General features: G+C 39.3%; 1 protein-coding gene across 3 annotated transcripts in view; it reads left to right on the top strand.

The window, feature by feature from the left end:
• Positions 1–25,801, top strand: part of LOC117415820 (protein O-mannosyl-transferase TMTC2-like) — a 101,405-nt gene that overhangs the window by 67,118 nt on the left and 8,486 nt on the right. For all 3 annotated transcript variants that reach the window (XM_034026656.3, XM_034026657.3, XM_059027570.1), the window contains 7 exons: positions 1,894–1,979; positions 3,112–3,296; positions 4,002–4,080; positions 6,443–6,564; positions 10,375–10,456; positions 17,858–17,972; positions 21,468–21,531. In XM_034026656.3, coding sequence (XP_033882547.1) covers positions 1,894–1,979; positions 3,112–3,296; positions 4,002–4,080; positions 6,443–6,564; positions 10,375–10,456; positions 17,858–17,972; positions 21,468–21,531 — 733 coding nt within the window. The remainder of the gene's footprint in view (positions 1–1,893; positions 1,980–3,111; positions 3,297–4,001; positions 4,081–6,442; positions 6,565–10,374; positions 10,457–17,857; positions 17,973–21,467; positions 21,532–25,801) is intronic.

Here is a 25,801-nt window from a genome sequence, read left to right on the forward strand (position 1 = left end):
GCTATTGATGCTCTGCAATAATGACATTGTTTGCCCCCCCCCCCCCCCCCCCCCCCGGGCCTTTTCTGCAAGACAATGTTTTCATTAATCATGTTCCCTAAACTCTGGGGTGGACAGCAGTCAGTCAAAGTGCAGCACTAGTTACGCTTAAATTAACCCGAAATGGCAAAGTAAGCAGCCCATGTAGTTTTGGGTTATGGGATTATATAATAATTGTCCCATATTGTGTTCATTCTGGAAACTGATATAGACTGATTTACTAGCATTGAGTTCACAGCCTTCTTTAAGCACTGTTATACTCACTGGAAATTAGCTGAGGGCTTGAAAATACTCCCCATGTTTGCCATGTCACCCTCGAGATATGTCTACTGGGAATAGCTGTCTTGTCAGCTACTTGTCACGATACATTAGTCAGTAAATCAGGACGTGCAACCTGTGCTCTTTAAAATAAATTCCGCTCCTCTCAGTACAGTTTCCTCACATAGTTATTTTTCTTCACTTTTATTGATGTATTTTTCATATCCACTGCATGGTTATACTTTTATAAGCATCCTCAACCTATTGAGGCCCTGTGTTCCTGTCTATTGCGATTAGGATAATCTGTTAAATAGAGCATACTGCACATTATGGTTATAAGGGGATACATATAAACAGTGAGGTTTTGGCTGTATCACAAATTGTTTGTTCAAGCATTACTCACGTAGAACCATCATGCTTTCCTGTTTATCCTAAATAATACATTTTATTTATTTTGTTGTAATCTGGATGTTCCCAATCTTTTTACTCTATGACCTTTGCATATTTTTAAAGAGTGCACTTTGTATGTAAAGCCTGTGATCCCGAAGGCAGAGTGTACTGAAATATATTGTCTGTCTGTGTCTGTATAGTCAGACAGTACAGAGGTTGGGCAAAATTAATGAAGCATCTGCAATGGGAAATAGGGCCACTATGGGCATCCTTGAAGGCACATTCATTGTGAAATGAAACGGTGCAAATTATTTCAGTGGTGGTTTAATTCCTTCAGGGAGTGAAAATATGCAGTAAAGTTCTTCAGAGTTATTTTGAGATTGTTCCTCGTGAAATATACTTAGCTGCCTTGCCCTTCATGAGTGAAACTGACTTGCTACCAGGATATGCAGCTTTTTATCAGAAGTGAGGGAAAGTACATTTACAAACAAGACAGTGCTGCATATGATGGGTGTTTCTGTTCTTTTATCAAAAAATTGCATATATTGCAGACTGTCCCTTATGGAAAAAACATGTATTTTTAATATATGGTAGAAAAGTATGATCCTTATATTTTTCATATATAGAAATTGGCCCCTTTTTATATATTTAAAATATATAGGATATAGTCTGTAATCCATATATTTAAAAAATAAATATATTGATTACAGACTAAAATATATTTTAAATATGTCCCATATATTTGAAATATATAAAAAGGGCCAATTTCCATATATGAAAATATATAAGGATCATACTTTTCTACCATATATTAAAAATATATGTTTTTTCCATAAGGGGTGTGTGCATTGCATTCATGTTACCCATGAATACCCTTCATTCACTTCACAACACCTTCATTTTAATACACATGCAGGAGTTTGAATGTGGACTGAATACTCAGGACCTCCTGGGGCCCAGGCTGTAACTTTCCTGCATTCTAATACACTTGTAGCGTTCTCTATTGTCCAATGAAAGACATTCATTCTTCTTTAATTTTAGCCTCAGGAATCAGAACACATTTCTATTCTACTTTTATCTAGCACACTATGTTTATGTATGTGCTCGTCACCTCTTTCTGTAAGAGCAGCTTGTGCCTCCAGCTTTAATCTTTAATCGTCCCTGTGATTGTGTTTGCAGCTGAACCTTTGTCGTCCTGTTTTTCAGAGGTTTGCTGCTGCAAGAAAACAATAAGTTCTCTGAGGCACTGCTCTACTATAAGCTGGCAATTGGTAGCAGGCCTACATTAGCGTGTAAGTAATGCACCTTTTATTCTAATGGTGTAGCCAACCAACTGTTACAGATTGGAAATGAAAAGGAACAATGTCCAATTACCCAGTTAATGAGTGGCACAGCTTTTGGAGTTATTTTAGAACCCTGTTAAGCCCTGTAGATTACTGATCCACTTAATTTCATTTATCATCGACTAAGGTCCCTCTCTAAATCATTATCCATTTCTGGCTTTAATTTGTTCCTCTTATCAATGAGATGAAATTGTATTATGTCATTTTGCTTTGTTGCTCATTTCAGTGCTTCATATGTTGCATTGTTATTTAAAAAAAGATTAAATAAAAAAATCATATACACAGCAGAGCAAAAAGTGTTCGCATATAAAAGTCACAGCGGGAGCGTATTTTACAATGATCTGCACAAACCCTTTGCTTATGTCAGAATCATACTTCAAAGCACAGAAGAGATCCATCACAGAGTACGTTTCGCCTGTTTGTTTTGGCTAGTACAAGCTCTGCGTCACAAAGACTGTACAAAACAAGAACAAAAAATGCTATACAAAGCAGAGCATTGCTGAAGTTAACAAGGTACCAATGGGGTTAGCTGTAACACACTGATAGAGCAATTACATACAGTACTTTTATTTTTTCATCAACTTACATGTATTTTTGCTTCTTTAGATTAGGATATTTATATTCAAATTTTAAAAGAAGGCTTTTAGCATCATTTTCTTTAGCACCAAGCATAACACTAAAATACATTACATTTTGTACATTAGAAGATTTGCTGTAAGTATAACTACTATAATGTGTACATTTTACAAAACAAAAATTAAAATAAAATGAAAGTAATAATCAATATGTCACAAATTATTTAAACTAATAATGTACCATGTACTTTATATACAGGTGTGTTAAAGAGTGTTAGATGTTGTAAATTATGGTTGATGTATTTTAAAGCTGGTGACCCATTTAAGTGGGTTCTAAAACCCATTTAAGATGGCCCTTTATGAAAATTATATACTGTATGTATGGGCACCATGCAGATGTAGCTATGAATTGGTCGGCAATGGTGGGCAATTAATTCTGAAAGGCTTTGTGATACATTGCAGCCCCACATGTTTAATTAGTTCCTGTGGCATTTTGTTGCACACAGCTGCATACTTGAATACAGGGATCATCCTGATGAACGAGGGAAGGCTAGACGAAGCCAAGCGAACGTTCCTGACATGCGCTGAAATCCCAGATGAAAACCTGAAGGACCCTCACGCACACCAGAGCTCTGTAACCAGCTGCCTATACAACCTGGGGAAGCTCTTCTATGAGAGAGGGCAGATAGAGGTGAGCCGCATCTCGATGAGTCTCCTAACAGGACTTCAGAGGGCTTAGGCTTGTCTTCATGCTCAAGTGTCACGTGCCTGGTTCTGCTGGGCTGAACAGTGAAACTGAAGAGCGCTGATTAACCCAAAGGGAAATAAAGACAGAACTATATAGTCCTGGTAATAAATTATATTCAAAAGAACATGGACTTACAGTAGAAGGGGTGTGATATAATTTACCAGCACAAAAAAGAACTAGGTGGCACAATATTGTCACAAAGTACAATGTTATTAAAATAAATGGTTTACAGATACTTGTATGTTGTAATTATACAACAAGTATTGGGGTACAGTAAGTACAGAAATGTATTTGGTCGTCTTTTTCAATTTATTATAGTATGGGCAAAACATAAATAGCCTTATTCAGTGTATACAACTTCAGTTTATCACAGGCATGGAAAAGGCATTCAAGAGTTTGAAGAGTTGAGAGGGGTAGCTCTCATGGCGCTTGGTGGCACTGTGCCTGACTGTAGCTGGTGTTATCCCTCATTGTTCATCATTCTTTTATTCACCAAGATTAGGATTTTAATTAAACCTGACCCAGTGCTAGATTCATATACTAACCTTTTTTTTTTATGTTGTATTGAACATTGATCCCCACAACATAGCAATTCCATTTACTGCTTCTGTTTAGTATAACTTATTGGCGCCTTTGTTTTTTGATTAGGAGGCCCTGTCAGCATATAAAAAAGCAATACAGAAGATGCCAAGACAGTTTGCAGGCCAGAGCCTATATAATATGATGGGTAAGTATTATTTAGAAGCCAGCTGTTTTATGTGGAAGTTGTGTGGTCCAGTGAACTGTCTTTATAACCAGGAGGTCCCCAGTTCAAATCCTGCCTCAGCCACTGGCTTGTTGTTTGACATTGTTGTAAGCTGATGCATAGTTCACACACCCTAGTCGCTGTAAGTTGCCTTGGATAAAGTTGTCTGCTAAATAAACCAATAATAATATGTGACATTTTAAAGAATTCATAGCATGTAGTACAGAGAGCTGAGAATCTACACAGTCTGAGGTAAATTCTCTCACTTTCTCGTGAAGAGCTACCAGCACTGATGAAAAACACTTGAAGGCAGATCATATTTAACAATCACATAGCAAAACATTTTACTTTCTAGAGGAGCAGTGTTATGTTTCTATGTACATGTTATACATGTTTGTTTTTGTGAGCCCTCATAAATCAGGTACATGTGGTGAGTTTTAATAATTAAATGGTGCTCATATCAACTTCACAGCTCTGGAGCACCACTGTTTATCAGCTCCGCCATTAATTTTAAACACTTCCACCCCCACATTGAGTTCCTGCAGTTAATCTGCTTTTCCTCTGATGTTATCAAATGTATCACATTATAGCACTCACACCAGCTCTTATACTTTCTGTCACGTGGATGTGAGAAAGAGACCCCTGTTTTTATCGCGTTTTCCTACAATTCCATTGACTGTTATTCACCACTCATTTAAACTACATTTTCTAACTGTATCATTACCTTATGCTTAATGATTCAGTTATAATGCTTTAATGCCACTCGGTCATCTCCGTTCTCCATTGCAGCTTCAAGTTGAAAGTCTTGAGAATCAATGGGAATAGATTAATGGAGAAGAAAATGAATGAAATCCTCAAGTTCTACCTAATTATAAACCTCACAGATTGTCTCAGCCAATTAAATTTCAATTCATCATTATCCTGCGGTAGATGCCCTCTAAAAGCTAAGCCCCTGACCTAACACAACCACGAAGATACTGTATTTGAGAAAAAAAGTGCACTTTCCCTCAAGTTCAAGTTGATACCTAACTCTGTAATAAAACATTTTCATCACCATACTTGGAATAACACATCTTGACTCTGGAAATGAGAATGTATTTTTTCAGGTGGGGGAGAGCATTAAGGAGGGAAAGGTATCAGATGCTGTTTTAAGGACTGTCCTGTGTATTTAACACGGTATCAGTATATTAGTGCTGCGATGTGCATGCTGCTGAGGTCAGCGACAGCACAGGACTGAAATCCATCCCCCCTGGGACCGCTGCTTCCCTCAGCTGCCTTATCTAACGTGTCCACCTGCATATTGTTTTTGTAAAGGAAACTGAGAGCCTTCAGTGGGAGGTCCCATTGTGGACTTATATTTATTATTTATTCATTTTTAAAGTAGACATGATATACACTTGGGGTGGCCAGACTCTTTATCAAACGCCATTTCGCAAAAGTCAACACAGCCAATAACATTTACAGAATTAGATGTTTGCAGCTCTTTGCTAATGTTTTAGACATATGGAAAATGCTTAAGTTTCCTAATTAATTCACGTATCTGTTTGTTTGTTTTTTTGCCGCCTGGAAATATTTCAATGTACTTCTATATTTCTATCTAAAAAAGTCAGTGTGCCTATCTTCGCATATCTTATTCAACCAGTCTGCTGTATTGTATCTTCATCTGCTGAACCTCTACAGTACATGCATTCTTCTCCCACTTTTACATCATTGTTCCATGAACATGAAGCTTAATTGGCTCTCTTTGCCCAGCAGGGGATCACACCATTGGCTATGATTTTGCAATGTCTTGGCAACAAAGCAGCAAAGCTACGCTACCCGTTGTCTGTTCTTTCGATTTTCCTTTGACATTCTACAAATCCCCGCCGAGATCTGCCTCCCATAAAACTAGCAAAGGCGGCAACTGTTTCATCTATGTCGGCATGCCTCGATTACCCTCTGATTTACCATACTTCCAGCAAGCTTGGCTAATACTTACCATACTTTCGGCATGTCTTGCTTTGCTTTGCTTTTATTACAGTGCATCATAGTACGCATTTCTAATGGTGTATGAAAAGAGAAGGAAAGAGGTAGAGAGTTTATGCTTATGTTTGAGTAATGTGTGAGCTAACGCAAATAGCATCCAGATACAGTACCGTTGGAGAATTTCAGAACACAAGAGTCAGATCCCTGTTAAACTCTCGTCACACTTACAAAATTCTCTTTTGCTAGCAGGTATCGTATTTCAAAGTAACCTGCAGCAGGCTTTTGGGGGAATGCCTTTTTCTGTCACTGAACACGTCAGTAAAAACAGCAAGATATGTGTGCTTCCCTGACCTCTGACCTGTCCTTCACTATACCACAGGAGAGGCCTACATGAGGCTGAACAAACTGACAGAAGCTGAACACTGTTACCGGGAGTCGCTGCGAGCCAAGCCTGACCATATCCCAGCTCACCTCACGTATGGAAAGCTACTGGCTATCACAGTAAGTCCCTCCTACCTCTTTAAAAAGCTCGACAGTTGTTTTTCAGCTTTAATAACTTCTGACATTCTCTTTTTTAAGTCACATCATTGATCCTCCCTGATTTTTATTTTGAATAAACACAATCATACAGTGTCTTTTTCCAGTTTTCATTCCTCCTGTTTAGAATAGCCTACTGGTCTCCACCAAAAGAGTAGCCCTATTCCCAAAGCTTTAAATCATGAGTTGGCTTCTTTATCAACAGTTTGAACTGTTTCATGAATATCAAACTGTCTTTTATTGGTTAATTCTAGAGTTAAATCTTTGTAAAATGACCTATTAAGTGAAGACATTTTAACACTTTCAATAAAACTTTAAATATCAGGTTTAATTTGTCTTTTGTTGTTGCAATGTTCTAAGTATGTACATGTTACTGGAGTTATGTTTGCTTTCCCAGTTATAGAGAATACAAAGTTTAAAGTGCAGTGAGTAAAATATGTGGAGAAAGCAGATATGTAGCTGCAGTCCTTATAGTCCCTAAATGTGCCCTGGCCACTGAAGCACGTCTAGGTTTGATTGTTCAGCATTTCAGATTTTAGTTTATTACATTCCCATAATCCAGAGACACTCATTTCATAATAATAATAATAATAATAATAATAATAATAATAATAATAATAATAATTCTTTATTCTAAGATGGTTATAAATATTCCATGACACCTGGAAGTTACGGCACCACATACACTATACTGTGTTAGGTCAATGCAACGTTTTTTTTGGATAATTGGGTTTTGGATATTGAAGTGGCAGCTGTAAAACCCCAGGTCTGTGTTCTTTTACTTGAGAAAGATGAAGTGATTTGTGATATGGTACTGATGGGTCTGTATGACTGATATGACTACACAGGCCTTTTCTTAGCAGGTCACTTGACCAATCAAGCCTGGAACAGGAGTAGTACATTGCATTTCTAGATCTTAAGCCTCTGTACAGTGCTGGACCTGGGGATTATGTACTGTATGGTTAAATAATGAATACAGAGTTTGTGTCAGAATAGCAGTAAATTATTAATTATATGCCACTTTTTAGTTAGGTTACTTCTTATTAATAGACAGATGTTGTTACCTGAAGCAAGAGACAGACATCTCTCTGAAAGGTTTTGTTTCTCTCCGTTGTTTAGTCAATGAAAAACATATCGCCAAATGCTCTGCGATGATGCAGTGATGAATGTTTTATATTTATTGAATCTGTATTCCAATTTAAGCACAATGGATGAATTAAAGGGAAAACATAAATAAGCTCCCTAGTAATTTCTATACCTATTCTTATATTGTTATTTATTTATTTTGTATTATATTGGACATCATTATTAGAATTTAAATTGATGGCATTTGAGAACTCGGTAGTGAAAACTAGCAGCTGGTCTCCTTGGGCTCAAGTTCTAGAAGTTTTTTGGGCTTCTCCTTCTAATTGATTTTTTCATCTGGAAGAAAAGGGTGATGTTGTATTAGTTCAATATGTGTAGGTAGGCTGTTGTAAATCTCTGATGCCCAGCCGTTCAGATGGTTAAGTCTTTTAATGTGCTTGGTTTACTCATTTCCCCTTAAAGACAGCTGCAACCAAAAGAGACATCCCTTTGTAAATACCAGGTGTTTAAAAAGCAAAGGGCTATCAGAACTAGACTGCTGCTAAATCATCTACAGGGACAGCTCAATTTTTCATATCCCTAATTATTATGAATTTGTACAGCACAGATCTGATGAGCTGTAGCATCTTATTTCCAGCGACAGTCTATGCTGATTTATGAAGGGTTAGAAATGTAATTAGAAAAGAAGCGATTTAGCTCTGCTGGATTTTGTGTATTTGACTCAGAGATTTATATACATCCTCTTGTACCATGGGGTTTTGCTGACCATAAAGCCTCTTAATTTTTAAGGCAGTGGAATTGAGTTTGCTTGAGACTTGAGAACTGTCCCTTGATTCAAATATTGTCTTTTTTTACCATACCTTTTCCAGGTGAAAATCTGTCTCTTAGAAGCAGGAGACTTAAATGAACTCATTTCAGCATTGTCAGCAATTTAAACACATGTGACACTCTTCTAAAAGCGGGTACATACTGTAGATTAGACTTTGCAGGAGGGCTAATTCATTAAGAGCACATACTAATTCTTGCACCTCAGCGGGTTAATTTAAGCAGAACGGTTGAGGATTTGCCATTAGCGTGTGAAGAATATTTTGAGGGTGTGTGGGTTGCTATAGCAATTTTTTGTATTTTGCCAGTCTGTTCCAAAAAAGACCACAATTCCACAATAATGAAAAAAAAGGTCAAATAAAAGGAGATATGTTCACAGCTGACTTCTGTTACACTTGATCAAAAATAACAAGTGTAGTGTAACCCTGCAGTGCAGGATCCTTGTGCATTCTGGTGCTGGCAGTTCAGATCCCAGCAGGGGGAGGAGAGCCTTGTGATGAGAAAGTGTCCAGTTTCCAGGTCTGGGCTCTGGTTATTTAGGAGGGGGCAGATATCTCCCAATCAGGAGAGCACTGTAGTTGCTTCCTGAGGGTGGAAGATGAGTAGGGATTCTGATTTCTGTGTTGCTAGGTTAGCCAGCGTACACTCAGGCATTGATTTGGGGGAGAACTTGCAGCAGTTCCAGCCTTTTCTTTTTCATCGGGTTCAAAGTAGAAACTCTTTGAAGGAGAAAGCAAGATGACATTAAAAATGGAGAACTATACCAAATTGATTCTTATAGACAGCTAGCTGTTACGTTTAAAAAGTTGTTGCTTCTAATTTAGATTTGTTTGTATCTTGCAAACATGTTCCATCGTTTGTAATAACTGCACAAACTTCTCACATGTTGTACTGGAGTTCACACATTTACAGGGCAAATGCTTTCAGTCCTAATGTTAGTTTGTTATATTCTCAAAATGTGAAAATACTGGTACAGGTATGCATAATATATGAATGTACTGTACTGATACAGGGGATAAGAGCAGGGCATTAACATTTAAACTCCTGAAAGAGGAGGGGGAAATATGTTGTTGGTGAAATAGGACCATCAAGGTCTTTTACAGTTTCTCTCTTTTAAAAATGAATTAATTATTACCCTATCTAAACTATAGAAAAATAAAAATACCCAAAACCGATGCCTTGCAACTTACTATACATGCTCAAATGAGTGCCTGTCTTTCGTTAACATTAATTGAATCAGTATAGACCTGCTGCTCTTTCAATTTACTGACTGCCTTTAAACAGGGTTCAGTGCAGTTTAGATTTTGAGACCACATTTTATCTAAGCTTGTGGAAAATAAACGTTAAATGGTCAGACTGCTCCTGTTTCTATACATTTTACAGTAGGAAAACACAATTTAGCCAGTTTATAATGAGACCTAGCTACCATATGGCAGCCCAAAACATAAAATCATATAAAAATAATGCAATGCAGACACAGACCAGTAAAGTAAGACTAGGCCCTGGAGCAATGTTAAACATTTACTCTTACAGTGTAAAACAGTCCTGTACATCACTGGTAAACTACTAAAATTATTAACAATAAAATGTTTACAGTCAAATTGTTAAACGTTGGTAATAGATAATAATGGCACTTTTTAAATGTGAACAGGGCCTGAGTTCATTAGCGGGGCTTCAGAGTATGTGATATTTTTGGTGTTTTTTTTCTTCTTTTAATTTGATTTATGCCATGGGAAAAGCTTTCGGAAAGGGAAATTGGACCTCTTAAATCATTATACTTCGACACATCTTTTTTAAATAGGAATATGAATGCTTTTAAAATCCATCCTAAATCAATCCTGTTTTTTCTTTTTCACTTAAAAGGGACATAAGCTTGAAGCAGAACGATACTTTCTGAAGGCAATTCAGCTGGACCCCACAAAGGGAAATTGCTATATGCATTACGGTAAGTACCAGACTGATACTTTTTTGTTGATGTTCTCAATTTCAATAACTACAATAATGCTCGATGATTAAAGTTAAACACTTTCTTAGGGCGTATGATATAACTGACACATCTATGTAGAACTTATTTAAAGTCTATTCATCATTCTGGCAGAGTACATTTTTGCTAACCTGTATGTCATTTCATTCAAATACTTCTGTGGAGAAAATAAGCAACATCCCAGAGGGCGAAGGTGGAAACAGTACCACGGAGATGTAAGAAGGGTACAGACAAGACACAAAATATGTGAAAGGAGAGGAACTGACAGCACAGTACACTGGTCTTGTCGATTTCTGTTTCTGAATGGTAATGCTCAAGCTCGGATTTTGAATAGTCCAGTGGGCTAATACTGTCAGACAATAGGAACCTTAATTCCAGTGTGTTTATTTCTTTCTTTCTTTTTTAATACAAAGCAGGGGTTATCTACCTGATGGAAAAGCAGCCTGTATTGACCCCTGTGTTAATCACACTTTCATGTGGTTGCTGCTTACCTTTATAGAATGCCTTATTCATAGGAAATAAAATAGAGCCTACTTCCACCAGCTCTCCAGTCCAATAGCTCCCCCCCCCCGGCTGATTTATTCAGTCCCTCAGTTTAGAGGCTGCTGCGGTTCGGGTTTGAATCTTGGCAGGTAAAGCGCTGTCTTTGAATAGGTAAAGGAATTTAGCCTCCCACCATAGAATTGTTTTTTAAAATGGGGTTTATTGTCATACAGTACCTTTTTTGCATGTCTGCTGGCCAGGCTCCAGGTCAGCCTGGCAATGCTGGCTACCCTCCTCTCATAACCCGGTGTGTCTGAGGAACTGTAGTGACCCTTCAGAAAAGCTCTGAACGCTCACAGCAACAGCATAAAGGCAACCCTGAGATTAGAGGGCGAACACAACCTTTTTCCAGGAATTGTTCTCATCGACACTTTGCCAGATGTAATCAATTTGCAGCATGTCTGAATGCATTTCTCTTGTAATGATGCAATAATCATTTACAGACTACAAGCGATAAAACAAACAAAAAAAAATCATCATAATTACGAGACTGGGAGCCACGTGTAAAAGAAAGAGTGGAAAACCGTGTAAAAGAAGTGCTTGGAAACCCTCTAAAATGGTGACCTTTACTAAGGATCATTAGAAATATTACAGGCGCCTGCAGCCCATAGGGTCTTGAGTCAGTTTTTTTCTTTTCCTCATCAAAGAAACCATGTGCACACTTTTTTTTTTATTTTTTTTTTTATTTTCTGGCATGGAATGCTTCATTGACATACCATTGTGAATTGTAGTTGTTTGAAAAGATTGAATCCTCACAGTCCCAGTAGTATAATAATAATAATAATAATAATAATAATAATAATAATAATAATAATAATAATGTATTTTGGCTAACTCAAGACATAAGTCCTCCTATGTCTGAAAGTTGTATTGAACATAAAGTGGCACTGTGTATATATATTTAGTTGACTCAGTACTGGCCTCTCAGTCTACATTCTAGGTCTACTGGGGTCATTAACAACATGGTTTGTGTCCTTTCTGGGTTTGTCTGGGTCAGCAGAAAACGTCCTCTAAGCCAGCCTTGTAAATTGAAAGAGTAGCAGGTCTATATTGATTCAATGTATGTATGTGACTCACAGGCTGAAGGTAGTATCTATGGTCAATGCAGGCAAACATGTTAGGCCTCATTGTTTGGCATGCCTTTTTACTGCCTTTTATGTGCTGCAATCCTTTCAGTGGCACTGCAGGGAAGATATTCAGTATATGTACTGAAAACAAAATTACTTAAATTGGATATTGCTCACATATTAAAATGTAATATTCCCCTGGTGTACAGCCCTGGTGTGCAACTCTGTATATAAGCACAGTCGCCAGGACACACCTTATTTTTATTTGTATTAAAATTAAGTAACACAATATGGAAATAAACAGAGCTGTAAAAGGGGAATATTACAAATTAATAATTGCCAGTTTGTGACATTAAAGAAGACTTTTTTTTTTTAATTTAGTCGTAGCCAATTATTTTAATTATTTTCTCCCAATTTAGAATGTCCAATTATTTTTAGGCTCAGCTCACTGCTACAACCCCTGTGCTGACTCGATAGGGCCGATGTCACGATGTCCTCCGAAGTGTGTGCCGTTAGCTGGCCGCTTCTTTACACACTGCAGGCTCACCATGCAGTCACCTCAAAAGTACAGCGTCAGAGGACAACGCAGTTCTGGGCAGCTTACAGGGAAGCCTGCAGGCACCCGGCCAGACCACAGGGGTCGCTGGTGCGTGGTGAGCCGAGGACACCCTGGCCAATTGTGTGCCGCCCCCTGGGAGCTCCCATCCACGGTCGGCAATGGAATAGCCTGGACTTGAACCAGCGAAGTCCAGGCTATAGGGCGCATCCTGCACTCCACACAGAGCGCCTTTACCGGATGTGCCACTCGGGAGCCCCCAAACAAGAATTCTTTAACAAATTATGTCCTTTATGAAAAAAAAATGATATATAGAAGATATTATAGTCAATCAAATAAAACCTATTTTATGTATGATATACATATTATTCTCTATATTAGTTTATTAGTAGTGGTTACTTCTCCTTTTCAAGATGTAGCCCATCTTCACATGGGCTAACAGTACATTTCAAACATGATAACAACAGTTTTAACAAACTAGGTTGTTCAGACTATTTTACACTTTTCCATGGCATCCAAGATCAGGTCCAAGGAGACACATTAGCAAGTACTTGTCATAATCAACTTTGTGATAGACTGGCTGTTACCTGTATGTGTGTGTGTGTGTGTATATATATATATATATATATATATATATATATATATATATATATATATATATATATATATATATATATATATATATATATGTATTAAAAGAAAATAGTAAGTTTTGCTTAATTTGGTCCACAATAACTCTTGGACAGATCAAAATGGATCAGTCAAGTTTTACACAGTCCTTTATCGTGTCTTAGTTATTAATTAATTAGGTTATATTCTCTATATACCGTTGTCACAAAGACGGCCAGAGTGGGTGGCGTCAGACCGGAAGCAGGAAGGAATACAGAGACAGTGGTTGTGATGAGCTGAGTGCAATGGCTGCACTCAGCGTTTATTAACAAATAAAAAGGTTTTAAACGGTACACAAAACAGGACACGGCACTACACGCCAAAATAAATAGACAAACGAAACGAACTAAACAGTGCACAGACAGACGAACAAAACACGGTGAGCAGATACAACTAATTTACGTTCTTACTTTGTTTTATTTTCTCCTTCTCTCTCTCTCCCGTTCTCCACTCACCGAACACCAACCCTTAGTGCAAGAAACGTGCATCTATATATACTGTTGTGCTGGGATTCAATTACTAATTAATTACTCACTTGAATCCCAGCACGTGAATTCATTACGTGAAACCCCGGGTTCACATATTATATTTTAAATGCACGTGCGTGATGTGCAATCCCGTGCCTAAATACAAATATACACTATTTAAATACACGTGAAACACAGACCCGTTTATATCCCGTGTACCAATGACTATACACCAACATTTACATACGCACGCATCATACAACACAGATCACACAAATGCACACAGGGGCGGGGCACTTTGCCACATATACCCCCCCTTGTGCGCAGCACACATGGCCTCAACGGCCACCTCCCCCCTTAAAAACCCAGCAGTCCAGAACAAAGTCTCGGGCTGGGAAGGGAGGCTTCAGTGGGCCCTTGGCTGGCAATGCTGTCAGCACCCCTGCCGGTAGTGGCACGGCTGACAGCCTGTTGGTCCCATCCTGCAGCGAAAAAGCTGCGGGGGCAGGTGGTCCCCCGACCTCCCCCTTCTTCGTAGCCGGCAGCTCCCTCCTGTGGGGCTCCGGCCACAAGAACTCTTGCAGCGAAACTGCTGCTGGGGAAAGTGGTCTCCAGACCTCGTCCCCCTTCTTCGTGGCCGGCAGCTCCCCTTTCTGGGGCTCCGGCCACCGTACTCCCTGCGGAGGTACGGGCAGCAGAGGCAGCTCCTGCTCCTCTGCTCCGGGCGGTGGCGGAGGCAGAGGCAGCTCCAGCTCCTCTGCTCCTGGCGGTGGTGGAGGCAGAGGCAGCTCCAGCTCCTCTGCTCCTGGAGGTGGTGGAGGCAGAGGCAGCTCCAGCTCCTCTGCTCCTGGCGGTGGTGGAGGCAGAGGCAGCTCCAGCTCCTCTGCTCCTGGAGGTGGTGGAGGCAGAGGCAGCTCCTGCTCCTCTGCTCCTGGAGGTGGTGGAGGCAGAGGCAGCTCCTGCTCCTCTGCTCCTGGAAGTGGTGGAGGCAGAGGCAGCTCCTGCTCCTCTGCTCCTGGCGGTGGTGGAGGCAGAGGCAGCTCCTGCTCCTCTGCTCCTAGTGGAGGAAGCGGTGGAGGTGGCGGAGGCAGAGGCAGCTCCTGCTCCTCTGCTCCTGGTGGTGGTGGAGGCAGAGGCAGCTCCTGCTCCTCTGCTCCTAGTGGAGGAAGCGGTGGAGGTGGCGGAGGCAGAGGCAGCTCCTCTGCTCCTGGCGGCGCTGGCTCCCTCCGCTGTGGCGGCTGGGCTGGTGCGCGCCGTGCTGCCTTCAGCAGCATGAATAGAGGCTGCTGGGGGACACCAGCCTCCTGCCCCTCTCCCCCCCAAAAATTTCCAGGGGGTTGGGCCTGTAACTCCTCCCCTTCCGGCCCTTGGGGCTGAACCAGCAGGCATTTTCCCTCTGCTGGTGGCTTGGGTCCCAGGGCTGTGGAAGCCCCGACTTGCCTCCCTTTGGGCTGTGGACGCACCGACTCCTCCCTTTTGGGCTGTGGACGCACCGACTCCTCCCTTTTGGGCTGTGGACGCACCGACTCCTCCCTTTTGGGCTGTGGACGCACCGACTCCTCCCTTTTGGGCTGTGGACGCACCGACTCCCCCCTCTTGGGCTGTGGACGTTCGGGCTCCCCCCACTCAGGCGTAGGACGTTCGGGCTCCTCCCACTCAGGCGTAGGACGTTCGGGCTCCTCCCACTCAGGCGTAGGACGTTCGGGCTCCTCCCACTCAGGCGTAGGACGTTCGGGCTCCTCCCACTCAGGCGTAGGACGTTCGGGCTCCTCCCACTCAGGCGTAGGACGTTCGGGCTCCTCCCATTTGGGCTGTGGACGCTCAGGCTCCTCCCGCTTGGTCTGTGGACGCTCAGGCTCCTCCCCATAGCTGCGGAAGGGACAGTGGGCGAACAGGTGATCCTGGTCGCAGAGGAGGCACCCCGGCGATGGCTTGTTACATCGCCGTGGATGCCTGGCCCTTAGGCAGCACTCCTCCTCCCTGTCCTTCACCTCTTTATCCGGTTCCTCCTCCTCCTCACCTTGGAAGGGGCAGATCGCCACCGTGTGTCCGTAGACTCCACAGGCCATGCACCAGCCTTGGTCCTCGAGGCCCCCGAGGAGGTCCTCCAGGTCCCGGCAGCCGTCTCTCCAGCCTTCCATTTTCACTTTTTTTTTTTTTTTTTTTTTTTTTTTAAAACACAAAACCCCCTCTCCTGGTCTGACGCTTGGAGGCGCTGTTATCCCACGATGACACCACGTGTCACAAAGACGGCCAGAGTGGGTGGCGTCAGACCGGAAGCAGGAAGGAATACAGAGACAGTGGTTGTGATGAGCTGAGTGCAATGGCTGCACTCAGCGTTTATTAACAAATAAAAAGGTTTTAAACGGTACACAAAACAGGACACGGCACTACACGCCAAAATAAATAGACAAACGAAACGAACTAAACAGTGCACAGACAGACGAACAAAACACGGTGAGCAGATACAACTAATTTACGTTCTTACTTTGTTTTATTTTCTCCTTCTCTCTCTCTCCCGTTCTCCACTCACCGAACACCAACCCTTAGTGCAAGAAACGTGCATCTATATATACTGTTGTGCTGGGATTCAATTACTAATTAATTACTCACTTGAATCCCAGCACGTGAATTCATTACGTGAAACCCCGGGTTCACATATTATATTTTAAATGCACGTGCGTGATGTGCAATCCCGTGCCTAAATACAAATATACACTATTTAAATACACGTGAAACACAGACCCGTTTATATCCCGTGTACCAATGACTATACACCAACATTTACATACGCACGCATCATACAACACAGATCACACAAATGCACACAGGGGCGGGGCACTTTGCCACAACCGTTAAAAACTAACGTGTCTTTTTTTTTCAATACAATATGCAGCCAGCAGTATTTAATGACTCTTCCATTAGCCATGAAATGCCTTGTGACTGTCATTTTAATCCCACATTTGCAAATGCCTTTGTGAAATAATGATGTAATTTTAAGACATTTGCAAATAAAAGAAGCTCTTCACAAATGACAGCTGTGGTTGCATTTGATCTATTTCAAGCTAATATATGCAGGCTGTGATGGTGGAGTTTATTCAGTAGACGAAGGCTGTTGACTGTAGGGATTACATTAGCCTTGCAATCTTTGAACAAGCAGAATGAAACAGAAAAGGCATTTGTGATTTCAATCTCTGTACATGCTGAAAAATCAAAGAAATCTCCAATTGTTACATCAAGAGTATAGAATTTTCTCTGAAAATGTTGGATATTTGAATACTAGTATTTAAAAAGAATGCCACCCTGGAACATTTCCACATGGACAAGTCTTTATAACCAAAGTGTCCTTACTAAACTTAACCCAAACAGTATATGCAGCTAGTAAAGACATGTATAGTACTCCCCAATTTAGCCTCCTGCCCATACTTCTTAACCCAGTATATTTCAGCCTTCAAATGTACACAGCAAAGGCATATGTCTACAGAAAAAAGAAATAAGAAAAGTGTTCAGTTGTATTCATATTTTATGATTGGGAGTTTTGTAGTTATGGATAAAGTACACGAACATTCCAAGTCTGTGTTCCTCTTGTTGTTTATGATAGATTACTTGGTTTCATCTTGTGGTTTTAGGTCATTGATCATAAAGTGGAAAAATGTAGGGAAACAGCAAGGAGCCAATATCAGTTAGTATAAATAAAGTGCTACGCAGTTGGCTGTTTGAACTCTTAAACCCTGTATCAGATTAATGCAGAGGTTGCAATAGGAGGCACAATTAGGGTGGTCAGGTAAGAGATGTGAGTTAGAAAAAATAAAAAAGATATCAAGGCACATTTGGGGGAAACTGCATTTGCCGTAATCTCTTACTTAAATAAAACATCGGTCTGATAGCTAAAATAAAAGCAAGCTTTGTTTCTAATGTTTCAGAAAATTGTCTTGCGGTTCCCAGACTTAAAGCAGGTCTCTGTCACACAGTGCCAAAAGAAACATTTCCCCTGGTATCTATCTCTGAACACTGCCTTCCGAGCCCTGAAACATCTCTCTTTCTCCCTGTGACCCCACAGGTCAGTTTTTGTTGGAAGAATCCCGCTTACTCGAAGCAGCTGAGATGGCAGGGAAGGCCGCAGAGCTTGACAGCACAGAGTTTGATGTGGTCTTTAATGCAGCCCATATGCTCAGGTTGGTTTACAATATTACTACAGCATTCCTGTCTGGAATAAACAGAACTGAATGCAGTTGGCTATTACAGGCAATCACAATTATATTATAAGGAGTCTCGTGAAACTGTAGATGTAATTATGAATGAATTATGCAAATTATGTATTTATTAAATCATCAGTGTTGTGACAAATCCTTGTATGTCAAATTAATACATTTTTCAGGAACGGCAAAAAACTGTTTAAGAAAAACATCTTATCTCAATTTAAACTTGCAGAGAGCATTTGGAATCCAGCTAGCTAGTTGAAATCCAATATTGATATACAAGGTTTATTCATGACAGCGTACTATCCAATTGAAATACAAGGTTAAGTCACATGGTGTTTGAATCAACTTTATTAGTTGTTGAGTTATGAGACATTAACAGGACATAGAAATAGATGAGAGGATTCTATTCATGTAAAAAAAAAAAAAAAAGCCAAAAATGACATACAAGGTTTTGTCATGGTGATATGCCTGTATCTATGTATATTTTTTATTCCATCTGTATTTCAGAAGCGATTATATTTAACTCCAGTGCAATTGAGATGCATGATCCATTGTATATTGATTTCTAGGTTCACATATGAATGCATTTCTGTAGAATATTTGTAAAGGAATATAAAGCCATACTAAACCTCTTATATTCTGAAAACATGTGTTATTAAAGTGAAATTGCACCCTATATTTCTCTATGTTAGTTAGTGATGACACAAAGTAGTGTTCTGGCTGGTCAGGTGAAAGTCTAAAAAGCCCACAATATTGTTGAAACTTGTGTATAACTGCTCAGATGGTTAAAATATTTAACACTTAAGTTTGAATACCATGGCAGTGTTTTGTAGAAGAGAGAGTGTTGATGTGTTGTTACCCCTGTTCCCAGCCACACTCCATACAGGTTACATTTCAAACATGGCTAAATTATTCTGTGTCCTGACTAATTTAATTCATAAAGGCTTTACTTCACGAACTCTCCAGATGTATAGACATGACACCCCTGAAAAAGTAATATTAATCTCAGAGGCTATATCCTCTATAAATGTTTTCAATAATAATTTAGAATTAGCAATCAAATTGATTTTAATTAAAATACATGTTTTGCAGGGAAACACAACTAAGATGCAAAGTATAATTTTGCTATGCGCTCCTGTCTGTAGTCATTTTCACTGCTGGGTGGTACTGAGGCCCAACAATGCTAAGTGACATTCCCAAGACCACACAGAGTCAGTGGCTGAGCTATGATTAGTACAAATACCATCAGGCCTTTCAGTCATCCACTCTAATCAATGCTCTCTACTGGCAATCCAATTTCTGATATTCTCTAATGTTTTGTTGTCTGCAGTCTGAGGCTTTTTCATTTCTGTGCAGGAGATGAGAGATTTTAATTTAAAGTTTATTTTTTTATTCTGCAAGGTGGCAGGTGTCTGCACTTTTGTCCGCTGGACTGAGTGATTTTTTTTTTTCTTTTTTATGTGAAAACTTTAATTTTCTCTGTTCAATCCCCAATCCATTAAATTGACCAGCTTTATTATTATATCAATGTTAGTGAAGCCACAGATAATGTATGCAGCTCTTTCCAACTTCCCAACCCACCTTTATCTTGTTATGTCTACCCCATCAAGTGTGAGGCACGCAATAGCTGTGGTTAACAGATTTGCTGCTCTATTAACGGGAACCACAAAGTTATTTTACACTTTTGCAATTCAGCTAGTTACCACTTAATGTGCTACAGTTATTTAATAGTCAAACCAGATAATCCCAGGATCCCCAGGAGTAATGCTGCATTCGAATATGATCTGCCCTGACAGCTCCCCCGAAAACATCTACAATAGATCAATGTATGGCATCCTTTATTGTCCATTGTACTGTATAATCAAAAACATACAGCAAGAGGAAACTTACCTCATTGGGTAAAAATCTCCAGTCACTTCTGATTACAGGCAGTATTCCAGCATATCCACGACACTCCTATTATCTTGTTCCTCCTTCTGTGTAGTGCAACATCCTATTTGTTAAGGAAGAGGTGAAATTTGGAATACCAAGAAAAAAGTGACATGGGTTGCTGATATTCTGGCAATAATGGATGCATAAGTTACATGATTACGATAGCAACAGTATAACGATGAGGTAGTGGACTGCTGTAATGACTTTAGTTGGAAATGTTAAGTCTGCCATTAACCTTTTTTGCAACGATTGTGCAATGCTTTCTTTTACTCTCCAGTGTTTTATAAATTCTTCAATTATTTTATTTTACAATATAAAGACAATTTCCAGGTAGCCACATCCTCAGTATGTTCATTATTTGGTGTTGGAGATTGGATTACAGCCTTTACAAAAAAAAAAAATGTGTCATGAATTTGCTATGAATAAAGACATAGACATTTTCCTTCCAGTCTGTGAGAAGCAGTAAAAAGAAACACTGCATTTTTGAAAGATCATCTTGTGTATATTTAGAAAATAGTATGGTTCCTTAATGGCTTTTTTTAAAACTACAGTCTTCCGTTGTTTATAAATTGGCTGTTTTAATACAATAGATCTGTACAATGATAGATATGACAGATCCCCTCCAATATTGTATTTGCCCTTTGGAAACTGTACTCTAGTTAAAAGTGGCCTGCTCTCCCTTGCAACAGCTGCTGGTTATTTGCAGTGTGTTACCTGCAAACTAAGCTGTCATTCAGGGAAGCAAGATAATGATGTAACCAAAGGAAATTACAGAATGCATTAGTTTTACTAAAAACATTTCAAAAGAAGCACCAATAGAGCTCATTTTAAGTTGAACATTCTTCAAAAATGTAAAAACTATTTGGGGGCATTAAACCTTTAAACCCAGAGGGAGAGATGTCTATATCTTTTGATGCAATGTGGGAAAGCACTTTCTCACCAAGCTGGGGTTCTAGTTTAAGGAAAAGACCATACTTGTTGCTGAAAACTTGTTATTATCTGAGTGTGCTAACCCCCGGGATCCTGGGTAAGATCCAGGGGAGGCATCTCATGTTGCTGCCTCACACAATTAAATAAATAAAACGGAACTCTACACAACAGGAAAGGGATGTTCGTTGTAAAAAAACGCTTCAAATTACAGCAGTTTATTTTTTAGTAAGCCTTCAAGCAGACAGGATTATAAAGGAGGATTTTGTCTATGTTTTATTTATTACTTATCACACCTTTCAAAAAAAAAAGTTAGCCAGCTGTTTATAAACCCTCTTTCAAACTTCAATAGACTACCCCAGTTGGAAATGTGACATGTAATATTATTCATAAAGATATTACCTCTTTAGGGGATATTAAGTAGCGACTTCAGGTCAACAGTCATATCCCAGGAAATGTGAAAATAACCAGGCAGAGCTAGGTGCCTTTTAATCAAACAGGATCTTGACAGCGTATCCCATGGCCTCAAAAGTGATGTGCTGCTTTTTTTTAAGTGTGTTTCCAAAGGTACCATGGAAATTAATTTGTGTTGTGTTTGTGCTTTTCCAGACAAGCCAGTCTCAATGAAGCAGCTGAGAAATATTATCGACTTGCAGCAGGCCTACGACCCGATGTAAGTACCAGGCTAATATCACCTATTAATCAAACTGATGGATTCCCAGCCATTACAGACTGGGTGGTACAATCATTACCCATTGTAACCGTATTGCCAACAATGTAGATCAATGGGCTCCATTGTAAGAGGTCACCTGACTACTAGATAAGTTATGGATCAGATCAAAAATGACTGACCCTTAAAAGAATCCAGTTTAGTTTGCAGTTTAGTTTCTATGTGGGTGCTATCAATTTTAATGAGAACAATATTTGAAAAAGTTCAGATAATGACAAATAGTTTTGAGATGGGTGCTGATGTATTTCCCTTGAGATGTTAAAGAAATCAAACTGTCAACACGTCTCTAAACCATCACTAAGCCAGAGATGTTATCTTCCATGTACTTTACCATTTAGAATAGTTGATTCTATTTGTCACCTTGCAGCCTAGCTAACTGAGTCTTGTATCTCAACACAGACTGTGACCACTTGATAATAAAACCAAACCTGTGCAATATATTAAACAATGCACTATTGCATTTATCTGAGGGATTCAGGTTATCAAAGTTCAGAATCCAACTTTTCCCATAGAAATAGTTACTTGAGTGTCTGCTACTATATCTATTCAACGAATTAATGAAGCTCAGGCAAGCCCTGGCTACTTGAACCCTCTTGTTATGTTAAGTACTGCTCGGACTGTGCTCTTTTCCTCCAGAACATTTCAATAAAACAAAACCAAATGTCCTTGAAGTTTTATACCCCCTTTGGTCAAATTGGGTTAGTTTTAACCTTTAGAAATGTGTATGTGAACCTTTAAAACTTGTTACACTGCTATTTTGTTCTTGTGATTTTGACAAAGCTACTTTAATTTATTGCAGTCAAAATTAATCTACACTGTTGATCTTTATTCACATTTATTAAACAGTCTATTCCTACCATAGAATGCTCATGTTACTGCTGACTAAATTCTGTACTCTAATGTTTCACTGCCACAGCACATCAAGTGCACAGGCTAAGGAGGCCCAGATGTCAGAATGCCAAAAGGAACACTGTCAATGTTCTTATTTTGTCCATGTTGTGAATGTCTAGCATTTCTAGCATAGTCTTTTAAACTATCTGTGTTACATGGTCCATCACTTCTATGAAGGCCAACCACACTTCACAGGCATGAAACTGTCATTATTGTATGCAAGCATGTGGGCCATTTAAGCCAAAGAAGGACATTAGGACTAGAGTGTAAGACTAGAACTCGTTGAAATATTACACTACAAAAATGCTAAAAAAAAAAGAAAAAAAAAAAAAAAAAAAGAAAAAAGCACCAACATGAGTTATGTTTGTCCCAGTTGTTGTTTGTTTTTGCAGTGTGGTACTTTTTAAAAGCTGCTGTAAGGATAGCGGTTGTCATAATTAACATTTAATCCAAGGGTGAGCTCAGCATGCACTGTGTGGGGTGTTTGAAATTCAGCTCCCTGGGTATCCATGTATTTCTTTTGAAAATATTTCCATGGGGCTAGTACAGTACATCAAAGATTTCTTCCTTAAGAAAAATGACAGCAGGGCCTCTTAGGTGGTGTGATTATACATTTAAACGATATCCAGCTGATTCAAAAGATGACAAAACATGAAATGTGTAGCCTTGTAAGGCAATCTAAATGATTGTCCTTTTAGTAGTTAATTGAAGAACTTTCAAGCAATTCTCTTTTAAAATAAATGTTTTAACTTTTTATATCTGAATCATTTTCTCTCTTTTAAACACAATAAAACATGATACCACTTAAAGAAATGGTTGCCAACCAGTAGAGAGACATCAAAAAGCAGTGTTAGTGGGGGGCTACTGTGTGCATTGCCATGAGTGGAGCTATGGAATTTAAAACCTCCTCAGTCTTTTGTTTGCCATGGTGATTGATAAGGTTAAAAAGGGGTTAAACTGTGAAAATATGTTGCTAACATTCACAGGGAGTGCTGAAATGATCAGTTTATTCAACACCTTTAAATGACAGGTTTGTTAAATACTCAAACGGCTGGTTTAACTAGTATTGTAGTACTTTAGGGGCAGCAGTGTGGAGTAGTGGTTAGGGCTCTGGACTCTTGACCAGAAGGTCGTGGGTTGAATCCCCAGTGGGGGACACTGCTGTTGTACCCTTGAGCAAGGTACTTTACCTAGATTGCTCCAGTAAAAACCCAACTGTATAAATGGGTAATTCTATGTAAAAATAATGTGATATCTTGTAACAATTGTAAGTCGCCCTGGATAAGGGCGTCTGCTAAGAAATAAATAATAATAATAATAATAAAAACCCAACTGTATAAATGGGTAATTGTATGTAAAAATAATGTGATGTCTTGTAATAATTGTAAGTCGCCCTGGATAAGGGCATCTGCTAAGAAACAAATAATAATACTTTACCTACAATAACATTAGTTAGTCCAAGACTAGTCTGTGAAACCAGCCATTAGGCTTACATTTTAAATGTAATTGAAAACTGGTTTCCATCACTGCTTTAAAACGTAATTACTATACACTTAAGGCATATGTTGCACAAATGTAAACTCATGCACTATATATTTCAATGAATTTAAGTGCAAAGTATGTAAATACCATTTTAAGAAGACTGTGATGCAAGTAAAACCAGGTCTTATGATTGAAATGGGCTTAGCATAATAATGGCCCATTACGTTAAAGAACTGCAAATCAGTAGTTATCATTTTCATACATACAATAAAGATCCCTTACATTATGTTTATGATGTAAGACTGAGAAGTTGTTTACAGTTTGAACAACACCGGTACTGCATTTACTGTAGAAATATTGCGTGAATCACTAGTATAGGGAATTGGGGGACATGCTGTGGGAGCATTATATCTGAGGCGTGTTATAATCGAGAGCCTTATAACGAGGGAGCACTGTATATGAGGATTAATTTAAAACATCAAATTTAATTTATTTTTAGCAATAATTTAAGATACTGGTATCTTAAGATCTAAATATGTCCAATTAAATAACCCATGTATATTTTTTACACAAGCCACTGGAGACATGGAGACATCAACATTTCAGCGTTTCAGCAAAATGTTTACCTAAGAGCGAGTCTTTCAAGTAGCACTGACCCCACGCTATCATATTCTCAGGAGCTACAATTCTGTTTGAAACTTATACCTAAAACCCCCCTTTAAATAACTTGCAGTACTTGTCTTTCCTGGCTTGCCATTTATGAATGGCTTTTGTAGTGTATACAATTGGCAAGCAATTAAACTCATTTTTATTTACTGTGGCATCAAATCATTTTATTGCCAGGGATTCCTGCTTCTTTCTCCTTTGGGTTTTATGCTGCTGTTTCTCAAGAAAGTCACTAATATACTCCACATCTGGTGGTATTCTCGTTCCGGCATGCCTGGGAGATGGGAGGAGGTGGGCTCTTTGAAGTTTAGCCTGAAGTGCATGAGAAGCCAGAGGAATCCCAGCATTCCCACATCTTGTGAAAGTGCCCTGACCTGGAAGTTCTTGTCCTCCCAGTGAGGGATTGTTATGGGGTGCCCACCCTTGGGTATATTTATTTTATGTATGATTATGTTTTCATTATTATTATTATTATTATTATTATTATTATTATTATTATTATTATTATTATTATTATTATTATTATTATAATATTATATTGTGTTTGTGTGCGGGCGGACGAAAGCATCCGTCATTGTTATGTATTATTTGAGACCGGCGAAAAGCTGGTCTTATAAAGTAGCTGGCGTGGATGGGGTTAAATCCCCATCCCGATAAAGCCTGTGGGAATGTGGCTTGCACAAAATATAAAAGATCCACTCTGGGCTCATTGTTTGGAAGAGCTTAGGAGAAAGAGAACTATAGAGAAAGAGAGAGCAATTACAAGATCGAAACGTACTCGTTTTTGCAAACCATCAAGTATAGTTTGTGTTTGTTTTACTTTGGCCAGTGTGCCCTTTTCTTTTGTGTTTTGTTTAAATCTTTATTTTTGTTTATTAATAATAAAAGCACTGAGCACCGCAGAGCCTCAGTTTTGCCCGGTAGTACCTATGTTGTGGTTTCATTTCCCGGGTCTGACGTCACCCCTGCAGCCATCTCTGCCACAGGGATTTATACTGTACAGCTTGCATGGGGGTTTGAGTTCTTTCTGGAGACCATTTTCATTGGTTAAAGATCTCTATCAAACATTGTCAGCCCCAGGTGTTTTCATTTTGGCACTTCAAAAAAGCTTGCCAAAGGCCAAACAAATGAACCCCAGTCAAACTGAACCATGATGGATGGATTCAAGCTTGCG

The sequence above is a fragment of the Acipenser ruthenus genome, chromosome 7 (assembly GCF_902713425.1).
Source record: "Acipenser ruthenus chromosome 7, fAciRut3.2 maternal haplotype, whole genome shotgun sequence".
NCBI classification, from domain to species: Eukaryota; Metazoa; Chordata; class Actinopteri; order Acipenseriformes; family Acipenseridae; genus Acipenser; species Acipenser ruthenus.